This window comes from Haliotis rufescens, unplaced genomic scaffold (assembly GCF_023055435.1).
Source record: "Haliotis rufescens isolate VD_foot unplaced genomic scaffold, xgHalRufe1.0.p SCAF_42, whole genome shotgun sequence".
NCBI classification, from domain to species: domain Eukaryota; kingdom Metazoa; phylum Mollusca; class Gastropoda; order Lepetellida; family Haliotidae; genus Haliotis; species Haliotis rufescens.
This window is the reverse complement of record NW_025964135.1, coordinates 2,797,109-2,823,099: the sequence shown is the minus strand read 5'-3', so window position 1 is coordinate 2,823,099 and position 25,991 is coordinate 2,797,109. Positions and strand designations below refer to the sequence as shown.

Below are 25,991 nucleotides of genomic sequence, written 5' to 3'. Positions count from 1 at the left end.
GTGATAAACGTCTGAACCATGCATCATGTCTGGATTTCCTCCCACATTAAGTTGACAGGTCTTGATACAACTGGAATACTGTTCAAATCCCCGTTTTACCCGACTCACTCACTCACTCACTGAAAAAATGCTTATGCGACATAAAATCTGAAGTCACTCACTAAAGTTCGAGGTACAGATCCTAATAATACAGTAAACTACGGTTATAACGAACTCAAAGGAACCACTAATTTTAGTTTGTAATAACAGTTGTTCGTTATAAGCATATATCGAATAGTTATCATTGTTAATAAATTATTCTAAGAATACTACCTCTATTACATCTCAGCCATTAATCCTCTATTTTGGCTTCATTCACACAAACTAAAAGTTTCAGATTTTCAACAGATGTCCTCTTCACTGTCAATTACGCACAATTAGTTGCCGCCAAGTAGTCTCGTAACTTCCCACGCCATGACGTCACAATGGCGGCCATATCACTTTTTCCCCTCATCTCCTGCTAGAGGTAGATGAATTTGGGAGGTGGGATGGAGTAATTCGAATGTAATAGTGGTAGTATACTTAGAATTGTTAACGATCATAACTATTGTTGATAATTCTTACGAAACTCCTACCTCTATTACATATCTGCCAGAATATATCCCGGTGGGATCTGCATCTAGTAACTCCCTGTGTAATTGACAGAAATCCTCTTCTGGAAATCTTAATGTACTGATTCTAATCCAACTAAGATAATTTTCCTCTGAAATTCCCCCTGAGGACTTAAAAATCAGAAACTATGTCATTAATCAGTCAAATATGTGATATTATCACTAGTTTTACCACTATGTTTGCTGGTTTTGATCATAATAAACCTGGATTAGTGAACTATAATACCGGCGATTATGTCACTTCCGGTTATGACGTCACTTCCGGTATGTCACTTCCATTTTTTTGGTAGTGACGCCTCTTTAGGTCTATTTCTATCCCAAAATCGTCATTTCCTGGTTAGGTCTTTGTTCAGCTATTTCCGGTGCTGACGTAACTTTCAGGTTTCGCTGTCACTTCCGTAATGACGTCACTTCCTGTCAACGGTGATAGATGCCATTTAAGGTGCTTCTAATCCATCTTACACCTAATAAGCAGAGTAATCAAGGGTGTGTACTTCATCCATCTAGCCTTTGTGATATCCTTGTTCGAAATGGTCTTAGAGGATAGAAATAATCTCCTTCGATGGCGTCTATGTGGGTCTGTAGCCGAGAGAAAGAACTTGAGAGCTCTGATTGGACATAAGAGTCTGTCTGGTTGATCAACTGTTGGTCCCTATGCTGAGATTGTATAGTGTCTATGGCCCAATGGCTATGGCTAGCAGAAACAATGTTTTCCTGGCTTTTTTAAGTTGGGTAGCCTTCACCATGGGTTCGTAAGGTTCCGTTAACAGTGCCGATAAAACCACGGATAGATTCCACATGGGGAAGATACGAGGGGTCCTAATATCTTCTAGTAGAAGGGATTTTTGGCCAAACATCCCGGCCTGACCGCACATCCCGGCCTGACCGCACATCCCAGCCTGACCACACATCCCAGCCTGGCCACACATCCCACACACCCCAGCCTGGCCACACATCCCACACACCCCAGCCTGGCCACACATCCCACACACCCCAGCCTGACCACACACCCCAGCCTGACCACATATCCCAGCCTGGCCACACATCCCACACACCCCAGCCTGGCCACACATCCCACACACCCCAGCCTGACCACACACCCCAGCCTGGCCACACATCCCAGCCTGGCCACACATCCCACACATCCCAGCCTGACCACACATCCCACACATCCCAGCCTGACCACACATCCCACACATCCTAGCCTGGCCACACATCTCAGCCTTGCCACACATCCCACACATCCTAGCCTGGCCACACATCTCAGCCTTGCCACACATCCCACACACCCCAGCCTGACCACACACCCCAGCCTGACCACACATCCCACACATCCTAGCCTGGCCACACATCTCAGCCTTGCCACACATCCCACACATCCCAGCCTGGCCACACATCTCAGCCTGGCCACACATCCCACACATCCCAGCCTGGCCACACATCCCACACACCCCAGCCTGACCACACACCCCAGCCTGGCCACACATCCCAGCCTGACCACACATCCCACACATCCCAGCCTGGCCACACATCCCACACACCCCAGCCTGACCACACATCCCACACATCCCAGCCTGACCACACATCCCAGCCTGGCCACACATCTCAGCCTTGCCACACATCCCAGCCTGGCCACACATCTCAGCCTTGCCACACATCCCGGCCTGGCCACACACCCCAGCCTGACCACACATCCCAGCCTGGCCACACATCTCAGCCTTGCCACACATCCCAGCCTGACCACACACCCCAGCCTGGCCACACATCTCAGCCTGACCACACATCCCGGCCTGACCACACACCCCAGCCTGACCACACATCCCAGCCTGACCACACATCTCAGCCTGACCACACATCCCAGCCTGGCCACACATCTCAGCCTGACCACACATCTCAGCCTGACCACACATCCCACACACCCCAGCCTGACCACACATCTCAGCCTGACCACACATCTCAGCCTGACCACACATCTCAGCCTGACCACACATCCCACACACCCCAGCCTGACCACACATCTCAGCCTGGCCACACATCCCAGCCTGGCCACACATCCCGAGTTGCCTCATCAGCAACAAGTTGCAGGGAACATACTATGTTTCCTAGCATTAGTAAGAATAGCACAAAGACAAGTAATGGAACAAAAGAGTTTAATTCTTATATTAAAATGTAGTATTCAATAAATTAACAACATTGGCAATGAAGGACAAGGCATTAAATAATGACAGCAATGATCAGATCTTTGTCAGACAGCAAGCTGGCAAGTATTTATAATTAATAATGATAATAATTTCTTATATATTTATTCCTCGAGAAAGCTTTACCTTCATAAATGCCACAGAAATCAGTGCATATCATTGGAGAAAGGGAGAAGTCCTTATTAATCAAGCATGCGATACGTAAACCAGGAAACGACTTTTCACACCTTGGAATCCAAATCAGACCAATTGAATCTCAAAACACACTTGACAGACATTATTCGATTAACTGACATAAACATTGATCCAAAGCTCACAGACTCCTGTCAAACAATTAGTAATGGGAAGTATTTTGGTATAATATTCAACATGTTACCAGAATAAATATTTTCCAAAATGGCACACCAAAACAAGGTGTTGTTTCTCAGAATTGTTTTATATACCTTCAAAACACTTTTAGGTTTGAGTTCGGTGTACAGAATGGGTGGGGCCACTATTACATGAATATATGTTGTCATGTAGTGACAGTTACCTCCCCTTAGTGTGTACAGGAATTAGAAAAACAAAACTGCAGCATGAGAGAGAAAAGGGCCGAGGTAGAAACGAGACGCAAAAGACCTAGCATGACCATGGAAGCTGAGAACTGAAGAGGTGGCAGTAGGTGACCAAGGAAGCAAGGCAGGTGGTGGGTGCAGGGCTTGTGCTTCCCTCAGCAGTCTGGCATTAAACCCTAAGGAAGTATCAAAACCTAACACTATAAAGCCTGATAAGGCCAGGGGCAGTAACTCTGTATAGCGAGCTGCAGCATGGTGACCACAGGGCCAATAGAGTGTGAGTTTCCACAGGGGCAGTAACTCTGTATAGCGAGCTGCAGCATGGGGACCACAGGGCCAATAGAGTCTGAGTTTCCCAAGGGCAGTAACTCTGTATAGCCAGCTGCAGCATGGTGACCACAGGGCCAATAGAGTCTGAGTTTCCCAAGGACAGTAACTCTGTATAGCCAGCTGCAGCATGGAGACCACGGGGCCAATAGAGTCTGAGTTTCCCAAGGACAGTAACTCTGTATAGCCAGCTGCAGCATGGTGACCACAGGGCCAATAGAGTCTGAGTTTCCCAAGGGCAGTAACTCTGTATAGCCAGCTGCAGCATGGTGACCACAGGGCCAATAGAGTCTGAGTTTCCATAGGGCAGTAACTCTGTACTGCCAGCTGCAGCACGGAAACTTCAGGGCCAATAGAGTCTAAGTTTTCCAAGGGCAGTAACTCTGTTTAGCCAGCTGCAGCATGGAGACCACAGGGCCAATAGAGTCTGAGTTTCCATAGGGCAGTAACTCTGTACTGCCAGCTGCAGCACGGAAACTTCAGGGCCAATAGAGTCTAAGTTTCCCAAGGGCAGTAACTCTGTATAGCCAGCTGCAGCATGGTGACCACAGGGCCAATAGAGTCTGAGTTTCCAAGGGCAGTAACTCTGTATAGCCAGCTGCAGCATGGAGACCACGGGGCCAATATTGGAACCTTTATTTGCAATTGTGAAGCCAGTATGCTAGGATTTCTAGCTGAAGGCATGTGATTGACAGAATTTTCTTGTGTCGTGATGCTCCTAAAGTTATATAATGATGCAGTGTCAACTCTCTAATCATGAGCTCTGAAAAGCAAGCGACCTTTTAAAGAAATAAGCCCATTGTTGTGGAATTAGGCATCTTTCAAATGCAGAGAAAAATAAAAACAAATTTCTGACTAGTTAATACTGCAGACAATATCTTTATCTTAATAATTGATAATGATAATAATGATAATAATAATAATAATAATGATAATAATAATAATAATATGAGGTCACTTGTATTGAGAATGTTCTATGTATATGAACCATTTGGAATGGCACATCCTCCTCAGCTTCCAGCTTCTGGCACACAATAGCAAAAAGATATGAGTGTCACGGACCAACTGGTTCTTATTTGGGAAAGGATTAAAAGGTGTCTATCTGTGAGATAGATACTTGATAAAAAAAGCAACAAAAATCACCAATGTGCCTATCAAATAGGCCAATAGGGCCCGTAAGTAGGTCACGGGACTATGCGAGACTTACGGGCCCTACAACAGGAAACAGTCCTCCACAGAAAACAGTCAATCATGTGCAGACTTCACACAGTCTACCTGGTGCAGATTATGACAAGTCAACCCCCAGCTAGCACTTGTGGAAAAGGTTGCTGACAGTGGATAGAAACATTAAAACATCTGGTATATTAAACATGTATACAACACATGCATAATCTACATCACAAAAAATATATGCTGATAATTATAAACAATTTTGCATCATTCAGTTGATTAAACCACTTTTCAAATAGAAAAGTTATATTATGTGTGTCAGTATTTGTCTTTCTATACATTAAAACCTTGTCATCATATCAAAAGGTTATTTTGGATAATCTAAATATGAAGAGACAAGAAGTAGTCCTCAAAAGTCATAGCAATGAATAAAGAAGTTGTTATCTATAAAAAGTCTTTGTGTTCTTCCAACTTCTAAAAGCCTTTCAAGCATGTAATTAAAAAAATTAACCATTTAAATTTCTAACACTGACTATCTAGCCTGATAAGGCCAAGGGCAGTAACTATGTACTGCGAGTTGCGGCACAAAGACCAAAGGGTCGATAGAGTCTGAGTTTCCAAAGGGCAGTAACTCTGTATAGGTACCCAATTCAACTGCACACTTTAACATGATACAGCGACAAAAAGACCAATCTGAACACACAATATGCACACTTCTATTTTAACAAGTAGAGGCAAACATCTACAACTAAACAAATATATGAATATACAGCAAAACCCTGTCAGTCCACAACCCTGCAGCATACTGTCAACTGACACACAGGACAATGCTTCCCAGACATCGGTTACTCCTGAAGGTTCTTCCACACAATTCCACTGGCTAAGGCACTCTGAATAAACAGGGTTTTACTGTACACAGGATCATCTCAAAGACAATTTACAAACGACAAATATTCAACTATGCAAAGAAAAGTGGCCATCGCTTACTACAGGTGATATGTGTGAGACTGATTGACAAGAACAGGTGACTTCACCCTACAGGAGTTAATTCCTGAAAACACAGTGGAATCTATGGCACTTAATTTGACCTGCAAATCAAGATGACCGGAGTCAAACTGAATCAAACTCCTGAAACTACTATATCACATTTCGTTAATTAATTTTCTAGCATAACTAATTATTGCTGTAAAACTTATGGCAAACTAGGATTGATAAAATACTCTTGGTTCTCAGGTCTTGGATCAGTAAACACCCCTGCATAATAGCATTTCATTTTTTAAAACACACGAAAAAATTGATGAGATAATTCTATTCACAAACAGGTGAATTTTTTCAAATTTAAAGGACGCTATACATCACAAAATTTTCTGAATTCATCGTGGGAGCTGGGTTTATTTGAGTTACAACTGTTTGTCTGCTGAACAAGAAGAAAGCCCAACCTGATGCCAACGTGGGCATGTACAGAGGTGAACCTTAAGCACAGGTATTTACTGATGGACTATTGATCATCATCGGGGCGAGTCTCGGATCTCCAACCCACATCCTGGTGATCCAAAGGGATGCAACTCTGCATAGCTAATAGATCCCTGGTGCTGACCATGCCTCCCTCACTGCCTGTGAACCAAGACTATTGTCCTTCCACTGCCTTGAATGAATTGTTGGGACTTGCAAGAGTTGTGTTGAATTAAAACATGAACACTGTAGTCCTACATCATGCTGCGTGTGATGAAGAAAATGTGCTGATGGAATAAAAGTGTGTTGGAGATACTGGGCGCTGATGCCCTTGCAACGTTACAGCGCTAGTATGAACAAAAGGAAGTAGGACAAATAGACATGCTGATCAAAGACGCTTGTCAGAAAGGCAAAGGCAAATTGCTTAAATCATATTACTGATGTGTATAAATTAATAGAACATATAAACTTAGATAATGTGTAACCTATCAAGGTCAATACATGGTGCTGGCCCGAGAGTCAGCTGCAGGTATTGCGGCCAGGCACATAGATGTAAAGGACGTAAACGTAGCCTCAGTAGCTTCTATCTCAACTGTGGAGCACTTTTTGTAAACATTCACTTCAATTATTAAACCACATGAACAACAAAAAAATGGGTTCAAATACAAACAAATGATTACTAGTTTGAAAATGTGGTCTTATTTCATTATCTTGATTTCAAGCGACACAAGATTTGGAACACATAATTTGTACAGAAAGTTATAATCATGTCCATTACTTAAAAAATTCACATAGAAAAATGTATGAACACACAGGTTTGGCACCTCTGATGTCTGACTAGACAGGGATCTACCTGGACCTGCTCGAGGCCATGTTCAGCCCACTCAAAGCAAAGGTCAGCAGCAATTCCGAAACTGAATCCAACATTTCCCAATGGACGTAACTGCAGACATGACTAATGTTATGGCTTTGTAAAGTGACTTGTATTACCAATAAAGACCAATAGGCAGGAAGATGTTTTAGCGCTTACTGTCACATTTCTGCATTGAATGTAATGTTCCAAATTCAACATTAAAATTACTCTGAATTTCATAAAATAGGAACGTTTGGAAAAAAACAAGATTTTTTACCAATTGCCAGCCAAGGGCATTTAGTTCGGACTCCTAGTCAAATTGCCTAGATAAATCCCTGCTAGTTTTGCCACCTTCCCAAACTGAATGTGCCAGGACACTCCACATGCTACAGATCTACGAGTTGAAAGATTGTCATTAATCATGTGCATAGTATAAAACAAACAACAGGACGAGGTTGAATGTCATACCCTTGGTCCTTCTGTGTCCTCTCCAGTATATAACCTGCATCCCCTACTTGGTCATCCTGCGCCCTGCACGATCTAATATACCATAGTCCTACATAACAGGGCCAACTAGTTCACACGCTCTTATACAAATGATGGGAAATATATGTCCCAGTACATACACAGTGAATCAATGATGTGGATACTGAATGATGTCATGCTGAAAACATCAGACAATTAACAATGGATTTCAATGACACTCCTCAATATGAGAAAGGCATTATACTATAGCTCATTTGTTACATATATCTAAAGAATTAAAAACCCAAAGTCTCAAAGTAGGTAAAAACAAAGACATTTGTTAGACTGTAAAAGATAAGTGATTCCTTAGCCCTACACTGATGGGATCTCAGAACCTAGAACCGTACTCGCTGTACGAAGAACCCAGCGCCAATAAGTGCTTCCATAGACCTATCTGTAAGTAAGCTTTATCTGCACCCCCTCAGTAGACTGAACATTTGCTCGACAATCCATATTTTCTTGTGCATAGTAGTGCCTAGTAACTATTATCAATGCAACATTTTGTTTCATGGACTTTTAAACTAAGTTTCTCCACTACCACCCGATCTCAGAAAACAAATTGATTTGTTTGTTGATTTGGTTGTAATAAGTGAACCCGTTGTAAATTTTCCAACTGCCTATAGTGCTTATTACAGCAAATATGGTATATAAATTCAAAGACTGCTGACAACTGACCAAATGGTGATCAGATTCCTTGTCTGAATCTATGCACAGAGATTCACAGACTGCTAACAAGTGACCAAATGGTGATCAGATTCCTAGTCTGAATCTATGCACAGAGATTCACAGACTGCTAACAAGTGACCAAATGGTGATCAGATTCCTAGTCTGAATCTATGCACAGAGATTCACAGACTGCTAACAAGTGACCAAATGGTGATCAGATTCCTAGTCTGAATCCATGCACAGAGATTCACTGAGTGCTAACAAGTGACCAAATGGTGATCAGATTCCTAGTCTGAATCTATGCACAGAGATTCACAGACTGCTAACAAGTGACCAAATGGTGATCAGATTCCTAGTCTGAATCTATGCACAGAGATTCACAGACTGCTAACAAGTGACCAAATGGTGATCAGATTCCTAGTCTGAATCTATGCACAGAGATTCACAGAGTGCTAACAACTGACCAAATGGTGATCAGATTCCTAGTCTGAATCTATGCACAGAGATTCACAGACTGCTAACAACTGACCAAATGGTGATCAGATTCCTAGTCTGAATCTATGCACAGAGATTCACAGAGTGCTAACAACTGACCAAATGGTGATCAGATTCCTAGTCTGAATATATGCACAGAGATTCACAGACTGCTAACAACTGACCAAATGTTCAGTACCTAGCTGAATCTATGACGGTTTTAAGCAAAATGGTCTTGGTTACAATTAACAGCATTAATCTTTTCAGCCAAAGGCTTTAACTTTGACTCCATGTATAATAAACTGCTCTTCATATGCCAGTGTCGTGGCCTGTATGCAGGTGCTTGTAAGAACAGTCTGCATACAAGGAAGGTCCGGTATTATGTCAGAAACATGCAGAATAAAATACAGACTGAATGCAGACAGTTAAACATTGCACTTAATACCCTTCTAATCCTAAGTATCTGTCAGTGAGGTTTACTGTAACTATGACAACTAAAAACTGGTAAACAGCATCAATGTTTGTCCATTAATTCTCTAATCGTACTCTGTGCGATATCCATGGTTGTATAATGAGAAGAGTGACATGTCCTAATAGAACACTGATCATATAGGTCCTAATAGAAGAGTGATCACATAGATCCTAATCTCTCACACATTTACCAAAGAAGCTAATCCTGATGCAAACTTGGCAGTCTGTCACCAAAAATATAAAATACGGAAAAATGAATAACTGCATTTATCAGTAGTTTCCTCAAATTCTACGGCACATTCATTTCAGAATATTATCTTACACTGATGGAAGGGACTATAGGCACAAACAGACATTGAAAGTTCATTTGGCTACACACTTCACATATCTTTGTTTCTTTGACCACACTGTCCATGGTAAATACCTAGTTAGATAGTCCTTGTATGTGAGACGTGTGAGGCTACATCTGTGACAACAGGGGCTTGCTGCTACGTCTGTGACAACAGGTGCTTGCTGCTTCATCTGTGACAACAGGTGCTGTAGCTACATCTGTGACAACAGGTGCTTGCTGCTACCTCTGTGACAAAAGGAGCTACATCTGTGATAACAGGTTCTACATCTGTGGCAACAGGTGCTTGCAGCTACATCTGTGACAACAGGTGCTGCTGTGTCAACAGGTGCTTGCTGCTACATCTGTGACAACAGCTGCTGCTGTGACATGTGCTGCAACATCTGTGACAACAAGTGCTTGCTTCTACATCTGTGACAACAGGTGCTTGCTCCTACATCTGTGACGGCAGGTGCTTGCTGCTGCATCTGTGACAACAGGTGCTTGCTCCTACATCTGTGACGGCAGGTGCTTGCTGCTACATCTGTGACAACAGGTGCTTGCGCCTACATCTGTGACAATAGGTGTTTGCTGCTACATGTGTGGGGACCAATTTACACACAAACATGCCAGTGTTCCCACCTAACCCCATTATGTGTGAAGATGCATACTTCTAAATGTGAACACACTACAGTAAAACACAGAGATTCAACCTAAAACACCATCAGGAAGAAACCCAGGATTATGCATGCCTCAGAGGTGTACATTAAAAATCTAACATCAATCATGGCCTCAATCATTGCCAAGCTAAAATAGCACTTCAGGTACATAGCTCAACACCAAATTGCATAACGTTTGATATTTTAGGATTCCTCAGAGACATCTGCAGAGTGGACAAGCACAGCAGGTAGAGGGGACTTCACCAACAACATGGAGTACATTTACTTTGTATTATCTTCTGTGTGATTAATACCTTAAGGATTATCCTCAGCTTAATCCAATCACCACTGGTGGATCCGGAGGGAGTTGGGGGATGTGCACCCCATTATTCGACTCCCATCAAGCGTTCATGACCATGATTACAGCATGACATGGGTCGCGTGCACATCCCTCTTGTTCCTAACCCTGGATCTGAAGGTCTAGCTTCAAGACACACACACAAGGCAAAACCACCTCGAGTTAAATCAAACTAAGTTTCAAAACATTGTATCTGTATACTATCTCCATCCTTGATAATCCAGGGTATTATATCTCCATTCCAAAAACCAGGACCCAACCGCTACAATCATCACCTTAATATCGTTTAGTGCCTGATTCAAATTACATGACACTAAAAATAGCAGTTGAATCAAATTACAAACATGTGTAAGAGAAATCCCGTGCTAAGTTGGTGCTACGAGAGCTTAAAATGGTGAGGTACGTCACTGCCAAAAGAAACACGAGAGAATAGAATGAAGATATATCCTTGAACATGGAAGACGTACCAGCTCCTAAACCTCCATGTAACATACTGGTGCTGAATCCCTCCCAACAGGTGTGCCTGGTCGTTTCATCTCATTGGCAGAGCATACATCTACAAGTTTGTCACGTCATTCAGCACAACATACTTCTCTAAAGATTATATGAATGTACCATTTCAAGAATAATCATTTCTAGACAAGTATGTACCATTTCAAGAATAATCATTTCTAGACAAGTATGTACCATTTCAAGAATAATCATTTCTAAACAAGTATGTACCATTTCAAGAATATTCATTTCTAAACAAGTATGTACCATTTCAAGAATAATCATTTCTAGACAAGTATGTACCATTTCAAGAATAATCATTTCTAGACAAGTATGTACCATTTCAAGAATAATCATTTCTAGACAAGTATGTACCATTTCAAGAATAATCATTTCTAGACAAGTATGTACCATTTCAAGAATAATCATCTCTAGACAAGAAGACAAAATTGACAAACTGAAAGACTATTCCATTTTGAAGAAATTTAGTACAACCTAAGACTGATCGAGAGGTGATAGAATATCATATTTATATAGACTAAGTGAACAAGTTGCTGCAGGATCAACTTGAACCTACTAAAGACAGCCAGGAACCTCTAGCTGTATGTCTGTCACAGTTCCTGCTTGTCTCCAAGCAATGGACACATGGACACTTCTAATAGTACAAAGCATGTATCACTATGATACATTCTGCTGCTCTGCTATCTGCAAAGTAATACCACTTGGAACCTAGCGAGGATATATGATTCATGTCACTGGTCCTTTCTATATAAGATCATTGTTTTCTTATTTGTTGGATCATTGACCATGTTCACCAGATAAACCTATTTTCGTTTAAACATGAGAAAGAAATATTCTGTCGACAAGTCACCCTAAGGACTTATTTCATGATAATTCAGCATCTGAACAGATATAAAAACAGTTTTACAGCACCCAATTCGGCATCAATATTTTGCAAAATTGAACAGTTACTTTTGATTATTGTTGGAATATTAATAAAAACGTAAAACCATACTCATTCACTCACTCCACAATACTTCTAGGGTTCTCTCCCTTGTCCTTGATACTGTTCAGAGAAATGTCAAATTTTGCACACTTATATAAAAGTTGGAAACTGAAAGGTACTTCTAGGCAAGTGACAGGGATAGGCTGAGGTCTCTGTGTGCCTGTATCTTCTAAGATGTGTGACTGGTGACTGATCCAACAAATAAAATAATCCTCCCACAGGACATGTCTCAGGGCTTGGCTGTCCGACACAACCTTGCTGGATGCAAGCCCGGGATGCTCCTACTCATGGTCTGTGTTTCTCTATAGGTAGGCAATAGTGACATCACTGTAATGGACAGGAACTGATGCTCCCCCCTAGATGCAGGCAAGGACTCTAGTTTGTGCTTAGCGTCTCTGTTCAAGCAGCAAGTAGCATGACTAGTAGCATGTTTCCTGCAGCTGTAGTGGCATGTTTCCTGCAGCTGTAGTAGCATGTTTCCTGCAGCTGTAGTGTCATGTTTCCTGCAGCTGTAGTGGCATGTTTCCTGCAGCTGTAGTAGCATGTTTCCTGCAGCTGTAGTAGCATGTTTCCTGCAGCTGTAGTGGCATGTTTCTTACAGCTGAAGTGGCATGTTTCCTGCAACTGTAGAAGCATTTTTCCTGCAGCTGTAGTGGCATGTTTCCTGCAGCTGTAGTAGCATGTTTCCTGCAGCTGTAGTGGCATGTTTCTTACAGCTGAAGTGGCATGTTTCCTGCAGCTGTAGAAGCATGTTTCCTGCAGCTGTAGTGGCATGTTTCCTGCAGCTGTAGTAGCATGTTTCCTGCAGCTGAAGTAGCCATTTCAAGCTATCTGCATACCAACCTAGCTCCTACAGTTTTCTCTGGCAACTACAGCCTCTCACAATCTAGCCAAGAATAACTGACTCACAAAACTCATTCTAAAACGTCAATAAGAATACACACAATAAAACACAAATATATTAATTTCTTAATATTAACACATGTATCTCCTTTGGTTTGGTGCTCATCTCCTCGTGGAGACCGTGCATATATCTGAAAAATAAAATAAAATAAATAATAAACTGTTAAGAAATAGTAGAAAATTATAAAGAAATTATTAATCATGTTCATATGACTACAAGCCTTGTAACGATGATGTAACGTGTTGATGATTTTACGATTCTTCAATAGCTTGCGGGTCTATGTCACATTCACCAGTCTAAGTCTGGACTGAGTTACCTCCCTTTCATCAACCATTTTAGTATTCACAAAACATTGTTCTCTATGAGGAATGCCCTGGTCAGACTTGCTGACCCCATATATAAAAATACAGAACACAATTATATGGGGACAGTCATTTCTTACTCCACCCAAGTCTTCATATATACAAAATAATATCATGTTTTGGTAATAAGCTCAAAATGTGCAAATGTAGTAATGTGCGGGGAAAAAATTAATGTTGCTTACGAGATGATATGGCGGATGTCCTAGCTCCAAAATCATTTGCTTTGATAGTTGTAAACCGGTCATGTACTTTATTATTATAATACTAGGAACTATACTATTTAGCAACATCAAAAAGATATCTTTTGGCAATTTTATATTTTTTCGTTTTTTTCTAAATAAAATATATAAAACTAAGTACAAAAAATCCAACTGATTTCCTGTACTGAGGGTAAGGAAACTCAGGAAGCTCTGTTTTATACCATACCTATTTGTATCTGTACTTCTTGACACAGTCGTTGCCCAAGTCGGCGACAACAACATGGAAGTCAGGAAGTGTCGCCAGCCCACTCGGTCGCTTCAACTTGTCCTCAATGCTGTCGATACAGAACTGCAGCTTGCCACTGGAATTCAACACGTGGATGAGACTCTTCCCCTTCTCCGTCTTGGTGGCGAGGATGAAGCCTCCAGCATCCACAGTTAGGCCCCCATACTGACCCTTTCCAGAGTCGGACAATCGGCGGGAAAATTTACCGTCCTTTGTGAAAATTTGGATTCTGTGATCAGTGACTAGAATTTCATCACACTTGCCAACAGCTACCGATGATATCAGCTTGAACTGTCCATCCCGATCACCTCGACTGCCGAATGTCGTCAGAAGGATGCCGGATGGATCAAATATAAACACCTTCCCGGCACCGCTGTCCGCCACGATGATGTTACCCTTACTGTTGACTGCAATGTCGATTGGTTCCACAAACTCCTGCGCCGTGAACTTTTTGATTAGTTCTCCTTCATTGCCGAGGATGGACACACATCTTGTTCTCCAGTTGATGACGGCGAGGTTGGTGTCCGGCATCAGGCAAAGGCCTGTTGCGCTCTGGTTCTCCAGGCCAGCAGGCCCAATGTGACGCAAGAAATCGCCCTCAGCGTTGAGAACGCTGATCCGACTGTTACCCGTGTCAAGAGTATATATTGTTCCCGACTGATCCGCTGAGATTCTTACAGGCTGGACAAGACACATGTTCCCTGTGCCACGAGATCCGAACTTCCATATTGGATTTATATGATCACTGACATCAATTGAAAATGGACTGTCTTTGATTGGCCGATTAAATATGCTGACGCAGAGCTTCAGTTTACCAGATTTTGGTGGTATAAACTGAATCCCATACGTCCCATCGTCATTGTCCGTAACCTTGGTGTCGACCAGGTCACCTTTGTCTGTGCGCATTTCTGCTATCACAGGATCACTACCATTTGTTCGGGGGTTGCCATGGTAATCCACTGTGACAATCTTGACCCCTGAGCGAAGATGAGTCGTAGCTTCTTTAAACTTTGCTGACGACAGAGCTGGGAAGGTTGTGCTGACTTTGATCCTGCCAAAGATGGCAACAGCTTTGGAAATTTCCTTGAGTGCGTCATTATGCTTGTGCTCGTATTTCAGAAAGGAGTTTTCACGAGGCTCAGCCAGAGTAGTTGTCGTGTCCAGTTTCTCGTTGAGATCTCCGATCTTCTTGGTGATGTTGCGTACTTCCACCTGGTACTGCAGACCATCACACTCCCTCTGGACCTTCTCCTTCTCCTGCTGAATCAGCTCCAGCTGCTCATTGAGGATCTTTTTCTTCTCTTCACGGATCTTGCGGACCCACTGCAAGCACTCGTGTCGACGCTTGTCAACAACAGCCATCACATCCTGGAATGACCGGTTGATCTGGTCCAGAGTTTTGTCAACCGACAGCTCCAATCTCCGCAATTCCTGGGACACATTCTCATACGCATTGTTCAGGTTCTTGATGCACAGATGAGCCTTGTACAGAAGTATCTCCGACATTCTCTTTATAGCAATGGCAAATGGAATCACAGTATGTTCACTTGCACCACGGCCATTATGGTTTCCCTCGGTGCAGCGCACACAGAAAACAATATCACAGGTTTCACAGAATAGTAACTCCTGGTTGGAATGGACTGAACATTTCGGGATAACATCGCGTCTCTGGCTAGCCATAAGATCAAGCAGCTGGTTGACCAAGAAGCTGGCCGGAAACGCCCCCACTCCACCCTGGGGCAAGGTGATGGTCTCTCGACATATTGGACATCTGAAGGACCCTGTGTCGAGGGTCTGTGCAGCTATAATGCGCTCTAGGCAGCCCTTACACACAGTGTGCGAGCACGGGAGGAGTTTGGGGTTGTGCTCCACAGAGTCATACATGCACAGGCATGTGCCACAGGTAAGGAAACTGTCATTAAAGTCTTCATAGTTGATAGAAACTGTCTCCACTAGGGTAGACGACATCATACCTGAAGGAGAGAAGGGACATTTTAGACAATGTATTGACTGTTTGTTTATTTGCTGTTTATTGACTTATGGCTCACTCAGCAATTTTCCATTTAAGACTGTGTTCTGTAAATAACAGTCTGGACCAGACAAATCAAAGAATGATATTACTATGGTTGATACACAATCAACCAATTCACAGAGCCTGACCTCCCAATCCTGTCGTCTCCTACAACCAACATAGACTGCTGGGGGCCAATCTAACCCCCACAGGGACAAAGTAACAGTAAACATTGTAAGCTAATCACTGGTTTATCTGGTCCACACTTGATTATTTACAGATCACTGACGAGACAAACCCATCTTCCTCATACCAGTAAGCTCCTTATCATGCATAATTAATTTGTTGTTTACACCACACTCCGCTTTGAGATGGCTGTCAGTAAATAAGTCTTGACCAGACAATCAAATGATTGACAGTGGATATCATGACATGCAGTCTACCATCACTGATCATGACTGTCTGCTCCATCTGGTTTCCTCATACGTCAAGCATTGGTTGCTGGGGATCTACATCAATTCCAGGAATCCCTGCGGGTCTGACATATGCATAAGGGTTGTTCATTATGGGTATGCACACCACGCACACCCTCAATATGCTCATTATCTGCTAACAGATTTCAAGTGGGTCCCACATATCAACTTCAGTAGCAAACTGAAAACTTAACAGTCTCTAAAAATGAACGGAACTTGCTAAAATGAACTCACTGGGCCTTTGGGCTGCTGGGAAGCTGGTGGAGAGCATAGCAACACTGCTCTTTCGATCCCCCCAAATATCTCTGGAGTGAATCTACGTAATCTAACCACGATTACAAAAAGCATGGATATCTTCCAGTTACGAATTTCCAACAGTGACTATTGATACACAAAACTATTATACCAACTTCAGCAGGACCATTGTTTCAGAGTTGTTCCTTGACAAACAATACGCAAGTTGTACAAGTCCACTGGAGTTGAGTGTTAATCTGTGCACACATGGTCACACACTTGACGAGCTCCTTATCTTGGTTTCCTTGTAACTCAATCTGTAAACATGATCCTCTGGTTATTGTGGTCACTGCTGACACACCGTAATTACACACCCTCAGCTGCTTGGAAAATTGTGTCCTGTCAGTATGTTTGTTTGTTTGTTTGTTTGTTTGTTGTTTAACGCTGCACTAAGTAATATTCAAGCTATATGACGGCGGTCGGTAAATAATCAAGTCTGGACTAGACGAACCAGTGGTTTGTGGTTTGGTGAACGCAGAATACGATCGGTCTCAGCATATTACCCCTTTAGAATATCAGCAATCAACACCATGAGCGTTTCTTACGTCGAATATGGCATACAATAAATCAATGTCGTGTTAAAATTTCCATGCTGGCTCTACATTGTCATTTGTTGCAACAGAAGTAAAAATTAAAACTGTTGTTATTTATGACTTTTAGATCAAATCAAACTGTTTGAAAATGAGTGTCATGTGTGAGGCTGTCAGTCCCATTCAAACAAGATATACATCTATAATCTTGTTCACCATGTTGACGATACTCATTTGTTTAATTGAAAACTTACTCATATGTCAGTTGTGAAAAAAATACAGACGTCATATCATTTGATTGGTTGGTTGGTTATTGTTGTTTAACGCCTCACTCAGCAATATTCCAGCTATATGACAGCAGTCTGTAAATAATCGAGTCTGGACCAGACAATCCAGTTATTGACATCACGAGCATCGATCCACGCAATTGGGATCAATGACATGCATCGACCGAGTCAGTGAGCCTGACCACCCGATCCCGTTAGTCGCCTTTTACGACAAGCATAGTCGCTTTTTACCGCATACATGGGTTGCTGAAGACCTATTCTCATATCATTTGAAAATTGGGTGTTCTACAATATAAGAAATTCTAAATGTCAAATACATCTTAGGGAATCTATCATGATAAAATACAGGGCGTTTCAATTTCATAATGTTCACAAGAATCTTTCCACAAATATCCTTGATATTATGTGCGAAACTCATTCAATAGTTGAAATACTGTTCATGTGTTTCAATGGACATTGAATATATTACACCATTCAACAGCTGGGCAGGGTTTGGTTCTATTAGGAAATTGATTTCTGCTGTTAAACCATACAAGCATGTCCTAATAGCAACAGCCAAGCATAAAATCTGCCCATGAAGGGCAGTTACCTTGTGTTATGTTATGTGTAGGAGTGTAATGATGTATTGATTTATCAATGTATTGCAATTGTTTAACCTTCTATATTGTGACGGTATATCAATTTGAATTAAAAAACGACAACAGTATTGTTGATTGTATGGATAACAATTGATAGCTTCAATAGCTGCAATTAGTTATTAATTAAACATGCATTATGCGAATTTCAAACTGATGTGTCGGTTAGCAAGGATTACGACGACTTCAGATTAGAGTTACTTCCCTTGGTATGAGTAGAAAGGGAACAGGGTAAAATTTCCGACTGCTATTGTCGGCAATACTTTATTCGTTTCTATTACATTGATTAACATTATTGTTTATTTTACAGATTGTTTACAGTAAACAGCAGTGTTTTGTTTGTTTGTTCGTTCGTTGTTTAACGCTGCACTCAGCAATATTCCAGCTATATGACGGCGGTCTGTAAAATAATCGAGTCTGGACCAGACAATCCAGTGATAGCATCGATCCACGCAATTGGGAAACGATGACATGCATCAACCAAGTCAGCGAGCCTTACCCCCCGATCCCGTTAGTCGCCTTTTCCGACAAGCATAGTCACCTTTTACGGCAAGCATGGGTTGCTGAAGAACTATTCTACCCCGGAATCTTCACTGGTCGTAAACAGCAGTGAAGAAAGGGTATATAAACAAAGTTAAATAAATAAATAATTAATAAATAAAGTTTTTATTTTTATTGGTGTTTGAACTTACTTATTCACTACCACACCATCTCTGACAAAACATTATCTTGCGGTGTATGGTTTTAATAAGCATTCCCCTGTGTCAGAGCTCTTATTATGGCGAATATGGTATGCTCGTTTTGTTTGTTCTTTGGCCAATATTCAACCGTAAGTAGGTTAGGTATGAGTTTCTGTTATTGATGTCCCAGGGTTATATTGGGACAAAATTGTGTTGCAATATTAGGTGTAAACAACCCATCTATCTTGTCCCTGATGAATTAGGTCACACCCCCTGGGCCATGACTTTATATTCCATCACTTACCCTTAACGATGCTTGTTTGTTTGTTTAATACTGCACTCAACCATATTCCAACTACCGTATACAACGTAATAAGCACCTTGGGCGCTCTCAAAATTTGAGAAATAGGGGGCTCTTATGAGAATATAATTTTGGTGAAAGAGTTGAAAGATTGTAAATTTCGTGGTTTATGCTGACAGCCTGAAATGATACAAAAGAAAAGTCTGTGCGTATCATACATGACAGATATATTTTTCCTGCATTTAATTGCCCGTATTTAAGGGTGCATCTAACACACGAGTGCGTATTATACACAAATAAATAAGTCTTGTGTATATTGATCAATCAGAAGGGTGCTAATTGGGATTGTTCCCCAGCCAATGTATTAGCAAATATCACCGGGCGCTTATTAGAGCAGAGCACTTATTACGTCGAATACGGTATATGATTCTGCAATGTTAGTATCCAAGTCTGATCAAGGCAAACCAATGATTGATATTCTGAGCAACATTCCATGATGGGGTACGAAACATGCAGTCAGCCATGTTACTGAATCTGACCACCCGATCAATTTAGTCACCTCATGCAACACGAGTGAGTGAGTGAGTGAGTGAGTGAGTGAGTTTGGTTTTACGCCACTTTTAGCAATATTCCAGCAATATCACGGTGGGGGACACCAGAAATGGGTTTCACACATTGTACCCATGTCGGGAATAGAACCCGGGTTTTCGGCGTAACGAGCGAACGCTTTAACCACTAGGCTACCCGACTGCCCCATTGCAACAAGAATATATAAGCCTATCGTTAGGAATAGGGACGTATTCTAACCCGGATTCCCCATGCAGTACACACGCACTCAGTACAGCTACATAATCAACAGCTGGATCGACAATGAGTCATACAAGCATCATATCGGTCGTTACTGACAACAAAACAATATCCCATATCAATTTGAAATTGACACTGGGCACTTAATGCCCTTCAAATACAAATCCTTCAAAGACCATCCCAAAATGAGGAAGAGGGTGAGTATTGTCATGGTGTACAATCAACATTTGGAGTGATATCGCTGCTGTATTTATCAGTCAGTGAAATAAGTATTACTGTAAATGTTAAAATAAAGAATGGCTACAATACTCCTAACTCCTAACAGTTAAGAGTAAGTTGTCATTATATACTGTCAATAGTAAATCCTACATTTAACCTCAACAAAACAGAACAGCAAAACATGACACTGTAAAGTACGAAAACAACGTGAATAATATTTGTTAATATGTTTGCTGTTTAACGCCTAACTCTAAATTCCAGATATATGATGGTGGTCTGTAAATAATCGAGTCTGGACCTGAAAATCCAGTGAATGATATCATGAGCATCGATCCATGCAATTTGGATACGATGACATGCATCAAACAAGTCAGTGAGCTTGACCAACCGATCCCATTAGTCGCCTCTAATACAACAATAATAGTTGACTCTTGCGACAAGCATGGGCTGCTGAAGACCTATTCTTACCCGGATCTTCACAAGAATCTGAATAACAACAAACACTGCAACAGCTATCAGCCCAGGGTACAATCAGTTGACACTGCAACCACTCACCTCACCATGTCCATACCTGGCCCTTTACCACCATCAACAAGGGCCTCATCCAGGATATGAGATTACACACATCCAGTGTAGGAGTACACCCATCCAGTGTAGGAGTACACCCATCCAGTGTAGGAATACACATGTTCAGTGTAGGAGTACACCCATCCAGTGTAGGAGTACACCCATCCAGTGTAGGAATACACATGTTCAGTGTAGGAGTACACACATCCAGTGTAGGAATACACACATCCAGTGTAGGAATACACACGTTCAGTGTAGGAGTACACCCATCCAGTGTAGGAGTACACCCATCCAGTGTAGGAGTACACCCATCCAGTGTAGAGTACACACGTTCAGTGAAGGAGTACACCCATCCAGTGTAGGAGTACACCTGTCCAGTGAGGGTCAGTACACACAGTTCATGTCCAGTTGATCATAAACCACTGCCAACATGCCCAAGTGTCAGGTACACAATGTTGATCTATACAACCATCCTCCTGAATTCCTTTATTCCACAGTTACAATGTCTACCTCATGTCGCAATGCCAGATCTGAACAACCAGCTTTACATTGTTGAGACCACATAGACTTGATGATAAAATACCTGAATACCCATAGCGACTGATAATTCTCCAGCAATCAGCTCAAGCAAACTCCATACATCATGCCTGTTGCCTGCTTAGCTTTCCCTTTCCTGAAACCAGCATACCTACTGAAGCTCCACGTCCGGATGCCTGAGTACCTAATCAATTACGCTAAAGACACAGTCTTTCTGAGCTGGTTGGGGTGTAGGGTTATTGATTTGTTTGAACACCTACTCTCATGAGCAGCGTGTATGTCTGTGATAACTGCAAACATTGTGCAGTCATCACATGGCTAATATTCTACATCTCTGCTCTCTAGTGCAGCATTTTACCATCAATATGTAGTTTAAGCTCCATTTACAAACATTCCGCATCGACCAGCCATGTCGTGGTGGGAGGGATCTGTTGCCAATATCACCCAGAGTCAATTTGGTATGAGTTTCTGCTATTGATGGTCCAAGGTTATATCTGGACAATATTGTGTTTCAATATTTGGTGTAAACAACCCATCTATCTTGTCCCTGATAGGGCTATGCCATTACATACCCCTTCAACACTGCCGGTCCCTGTGCAACTTGCAACAGAGATATGCTATGAAATATTCCCCATGACAAAGGTAATATGGAGGCGGACTGTACAAAATAGATACTGCTATAAACCAGTGATTGTACAATGTACAATGACAGACAATTAACAAGGTCACTGAGCCTGAACACTGGGTCCAATAAGTTGCCTCTTACGACCAACTTGGGATGTATACTGTCCACAAATACCCACACGGGAGTTGAAGGTCAGAGGAGATGCTTGTGTAACCTTCACTTCCACAAAATGGATTGCTGTGAAGATCCAGGTTAGAATTGGTCTTCAGCAACCAACGCTTGTCATAAGTGGCAAGTAAGGGGATCGGATGGTCAGGCTCGCTGACTTGGTTGATGCAAGATGCTGATGCTGTCAATCACTGGATTGTCTGGTCCAGGCTAGTTTACTTACAGCCTGTAGTCATATAGCTGGAACACAGCTCAACAACAAACAAACAATCCATAACACAGAAACCCACATTACACTACACAGATGTGAGTGAGTATGTTTTTACGCTGCTTTTAGTAATATTCCAGCAATATGCGGTGTACACCAGAAATGGGCTTCACACATTTTACCAATGTGGGGATTCGAACCCGGGTCTTCAGCATGACTAGCTTATGCTTTAATCACTAGGCTACCCGACCCCCCCACCGTCAGTACTGCAAGTGAATGTTGTTTGACACTGCAGTCAGTCATATTCCACCTACTCCATGGCAACCTGGAAATGTTGGACTATGAACCAGGCACACCAGTAAGCATGAAGTAACGCCATCAGCCATGTCACAGAGACTCAGCCAACCGATCTGGTTCTGTATAGTATTAAGACAAGTATAGACTACATAAGATCAATGCCACACTGCAACCTCCACACAGTACACCAGATATGAATACAGTAATTACCCCCAAACCAATAGAGCTTGTTCACCAAAGTGTTTGCAGAGCGTAGGGATTGATATGAGCAGCGAGGTTAAATGATTGATTTGAAAATGATGGGTCAGGTATCAGAAATATATCTGACAGATGGACATCACATGGATTTTCAGATGTCAGTAACTAGTGTCCCTGAGATGCAACCAATATGAAGCACTCAGTGCAACACTGTTCATGGTTCCAAAAAGCGTGAGTGAATGAGATAAATGAAAACTACGAAAAGACAAAAAAATATTAGGAATCATGAATATTTTTAGGTATATTTCTATGTAGTGAAGACTGGTCCCACAATTTCATGAAAAATATCCAAAAATATTCATGATCCCTAACTCTTTTTGATGAGTATATATTATGAGGTGAGGTGAGGTGAGGTGAGGTGAGGTGAGGTGAGGTGAGGTGAGGTGAGGTGAGGTGAAATGGCATTTGTTCCGAAAGATGATGTGCGGCTGCTTGTACTAGTCCGAACTAAAGCTGAGTTCATAGTGCTAGCACACTGAGATACCATGCCGCAGTTTAACATGAATACCCCACTAAGACACAGTATACTGACTCGGAGCCGACCAGTCCTTGTTTTAGCCCTTTAATGCCGACCACCAGACAGGGTAACAACAAGTACAATCTTTTACATCTTTTGATATGACCAGCCGGGGACTGAAGCCGGACTTTTACTCTCCGGGCAGAAGCTGAACCACTAGACCATGCAAGCGTTCATATATAATGAATGAGTGATCATAGCTAGATGTTGTATCAGCAATTTGGCAGTTATTAACAGCGAACTGTCTTATCACAGCATATACAAAAGTACTCCAGCCATTTGAAGTCTAAATAGATCTTGAATGAGCTGTAGTCATGGCATAATTCAGAGTTCATAGGACAAAGCTGCTGACGTGGCAAGTGCCGAGTATACATGATTTGTACCATGGCAATAATTAGACATATCACATAGCAACACAGTATAGAGTTACACCTCTCATAGGCAATATGGATCATATGGCCCTACACAACTGATACATGTTCAATTAGGAATTGTTTTACTGGGCCCCTGGCAAAACGTATTTAGATATTGTATAAAACGATCTGGCCGATCATGTAACACTGAAGTTGACTGAAGCTTTGTCTTTACTCAAACATAGAAGGAATGTGCCAATAGTCAGAAAGAATTGCAACATTAGCAACTAACTGTACTAATCTAACCATGGAATTTTACTGTTATTGTCATTAAACAATATATCACGTGACTTACTACCATGGACCTACTCAGGACCCACCCGACCCGGGTACCCAAGTCAATTAAGCCGACCCGGGTATCCAAGTCAACTAACCCGACCCGGGTACCCAAGTCAACTAACCCGACCCGGGTACCCAAGTCAACTAACCCGACCCGGGTACCCAAGTCAACTAACCCGACCCGGGTACCCAAGTCAACTAACCCGACCCGGGTACCCAAGTCAACTAACCCGACCCGGGTACCCAAGTCAACTAACCCGACCCGGGTACCCAAGTCAACTAACCCGACCCGGGTACCCAAGTCAACTAACCCGACCCGGGTACCCAAGTCAACTAACCCGACCCGGGTACCAAAGTCAACTAACCCGACCCGGGTACCAAAGTCAACTAACCCGACTCGGGTACCCAAGTCAACTAACCCGACCCGGGTATCCAAGTCAACTAACCCGACCCGGGTACCGACCCGGGTATCCAAGTCAACTAACCCGACCCAGGTATCCAAGTCAACTAACCCGACCCAGCCCCAGCCCCAGCCCCAGCCCCAGCCCCAGTACATGGTCGCTAATGGTCCATAAGTATAACATCATCTCAAGTTCGGGAGTGAATCAACTTACCTATAACCATAATGAAAATGTAGTTACTTCACTCTGGGATATAGGCATAACAGTCACACTTAGTTTTGGTTGGTTTGGTTTGTTCTTTAACACCACACTCAGTAAAATTCCAGCTATATGACGGCAGTCTGTAAATAATCAAGTCTGGTTCAGGCAATCCAGTCATTGACATCATGAGCATCGATCCACACAGTTGGGATACGATGACATGCATCAACCAAGTCAGCGAGCCTGGCCATTCAATCCCATTAGTCACACAGACTTAGTCAAGATTTAAGTACATGGTGCTTCCCTCTGTAATATTCTCTGTCTTTTGTCTGTATCTGAATTGTGCTTTCAAGGGCTCCCTAAGCTCCCAATTTGTTATGGTCATGGGTGAATGGCTTTATTCAGTTCTGAGCACTATTCCAGCCATGTAACACCAGGAACAGCAGGAACACCAAGAACACCAAGAATGTGATCTCAGGAATTGAACCCAGGTCTTTGGTGTGACATCTGAGCAACCACTTTAACAATGGGCTTTACACATCATCACTATGTTAGGAATTGAACCTAGGTCTTTGGTGTGACAAGCAAACACTTTGCCCACTGCGCTACCCTTGCACTGGTTACTTTCAGCAATAATTAAACAGTGGTAGACTGGGAGGAGCAAGTTTAGGCACAGACTGGAACCAGAATCCATGTACCGAAACGCACGAAAGGTGAGGTGAGGTGAGGTGAGGTGAGGTGAGGTGAGGTGAAATTGGGTTTAACGTCGCGTCCAAGATTATCGCACTTATATAGCGACGTGCATGCACGTGTGTGTGTGTGTGTGGCTGCTTGTACTAGTCCGGACTGATGCCGATTTATAGTGCTAGCTCACTGAGATACCATGCCGCAGTTTAACATGAATACCCCACTCAGACACAGTATACTGACTCCGAGCCGACCAGTCCTTGTTTTAGCCCCTTAATGCCGAGCGCCAGACAGGGTAACAACAAGTACAATCTTTTAACTTCTTTTTGTATGACGCGGCCCGGGATCGAACCCTGGACCTTCCGCTCTCCGGGCGGACGCTCTACCACAAGACCACGGAGGCGGTCTAAACACACGAAAGAGAAATATCGATCCCCAGGTGAGGCGAATGGGGTTTAATGATGCATTCACGATTATTGCACTTATACTACATGGTGTGTGTCTGCTTCTGTCTGCTTCTGTCTGTGTGTGTGTGTGTGTGTGTGTGTGTGTGTGTGTGTGTGTGTGTGTGTGTGTGTGTGTGTGTGTGTGTGTGTGTGTGTGTGTGTGTGTGTGTGTGTGTGCGTGTGGATGTGCACGAGTCATGAGGCTGCTTGTACTT

The 25,991-nt window shown here is 42.5% G+C and overlaps 1 protein-coding gene across 3 annotated transcripts in view; it reads right to left on the bottom strand.

The window, feature by feature from the left end:
• Positions 1–2,783: 2,783 nt before the first annotated feature.
• The window catches only part of LOC124148178 (tripartite motif-containing protein 2-like), a 65,243-nt gene continuing 42,035 nt past the window's right edge, over positions 2,784–25,991 (bottom strand). For 2 of the 3 annotated variants that reach the window (XM_046519149.2, XM_046519147.2), the window contains exons 3-4: positions 13,876–15,908; positions 2,784–13,217 (exon numbers count right to left, since the gene is read on the bottom strand). In XM_046519149.2, the coding sequence (XP_046375105.1) occupies positions 13,876–15,906 (2,031 nt within the window). In that variant the 5' untranslated portion in view covers positions 15,907–15,908 and the 3' untranslated portion in view covers positions 2,784–13,217. Of the gene's footprint in view, positions 13,218–13,875; positions 15,909–20,727; positions 21,397–25,991 lie in introns of those variants that run through there. The other variant, XM_046519150.2, reaches the window with a different exon arrangement.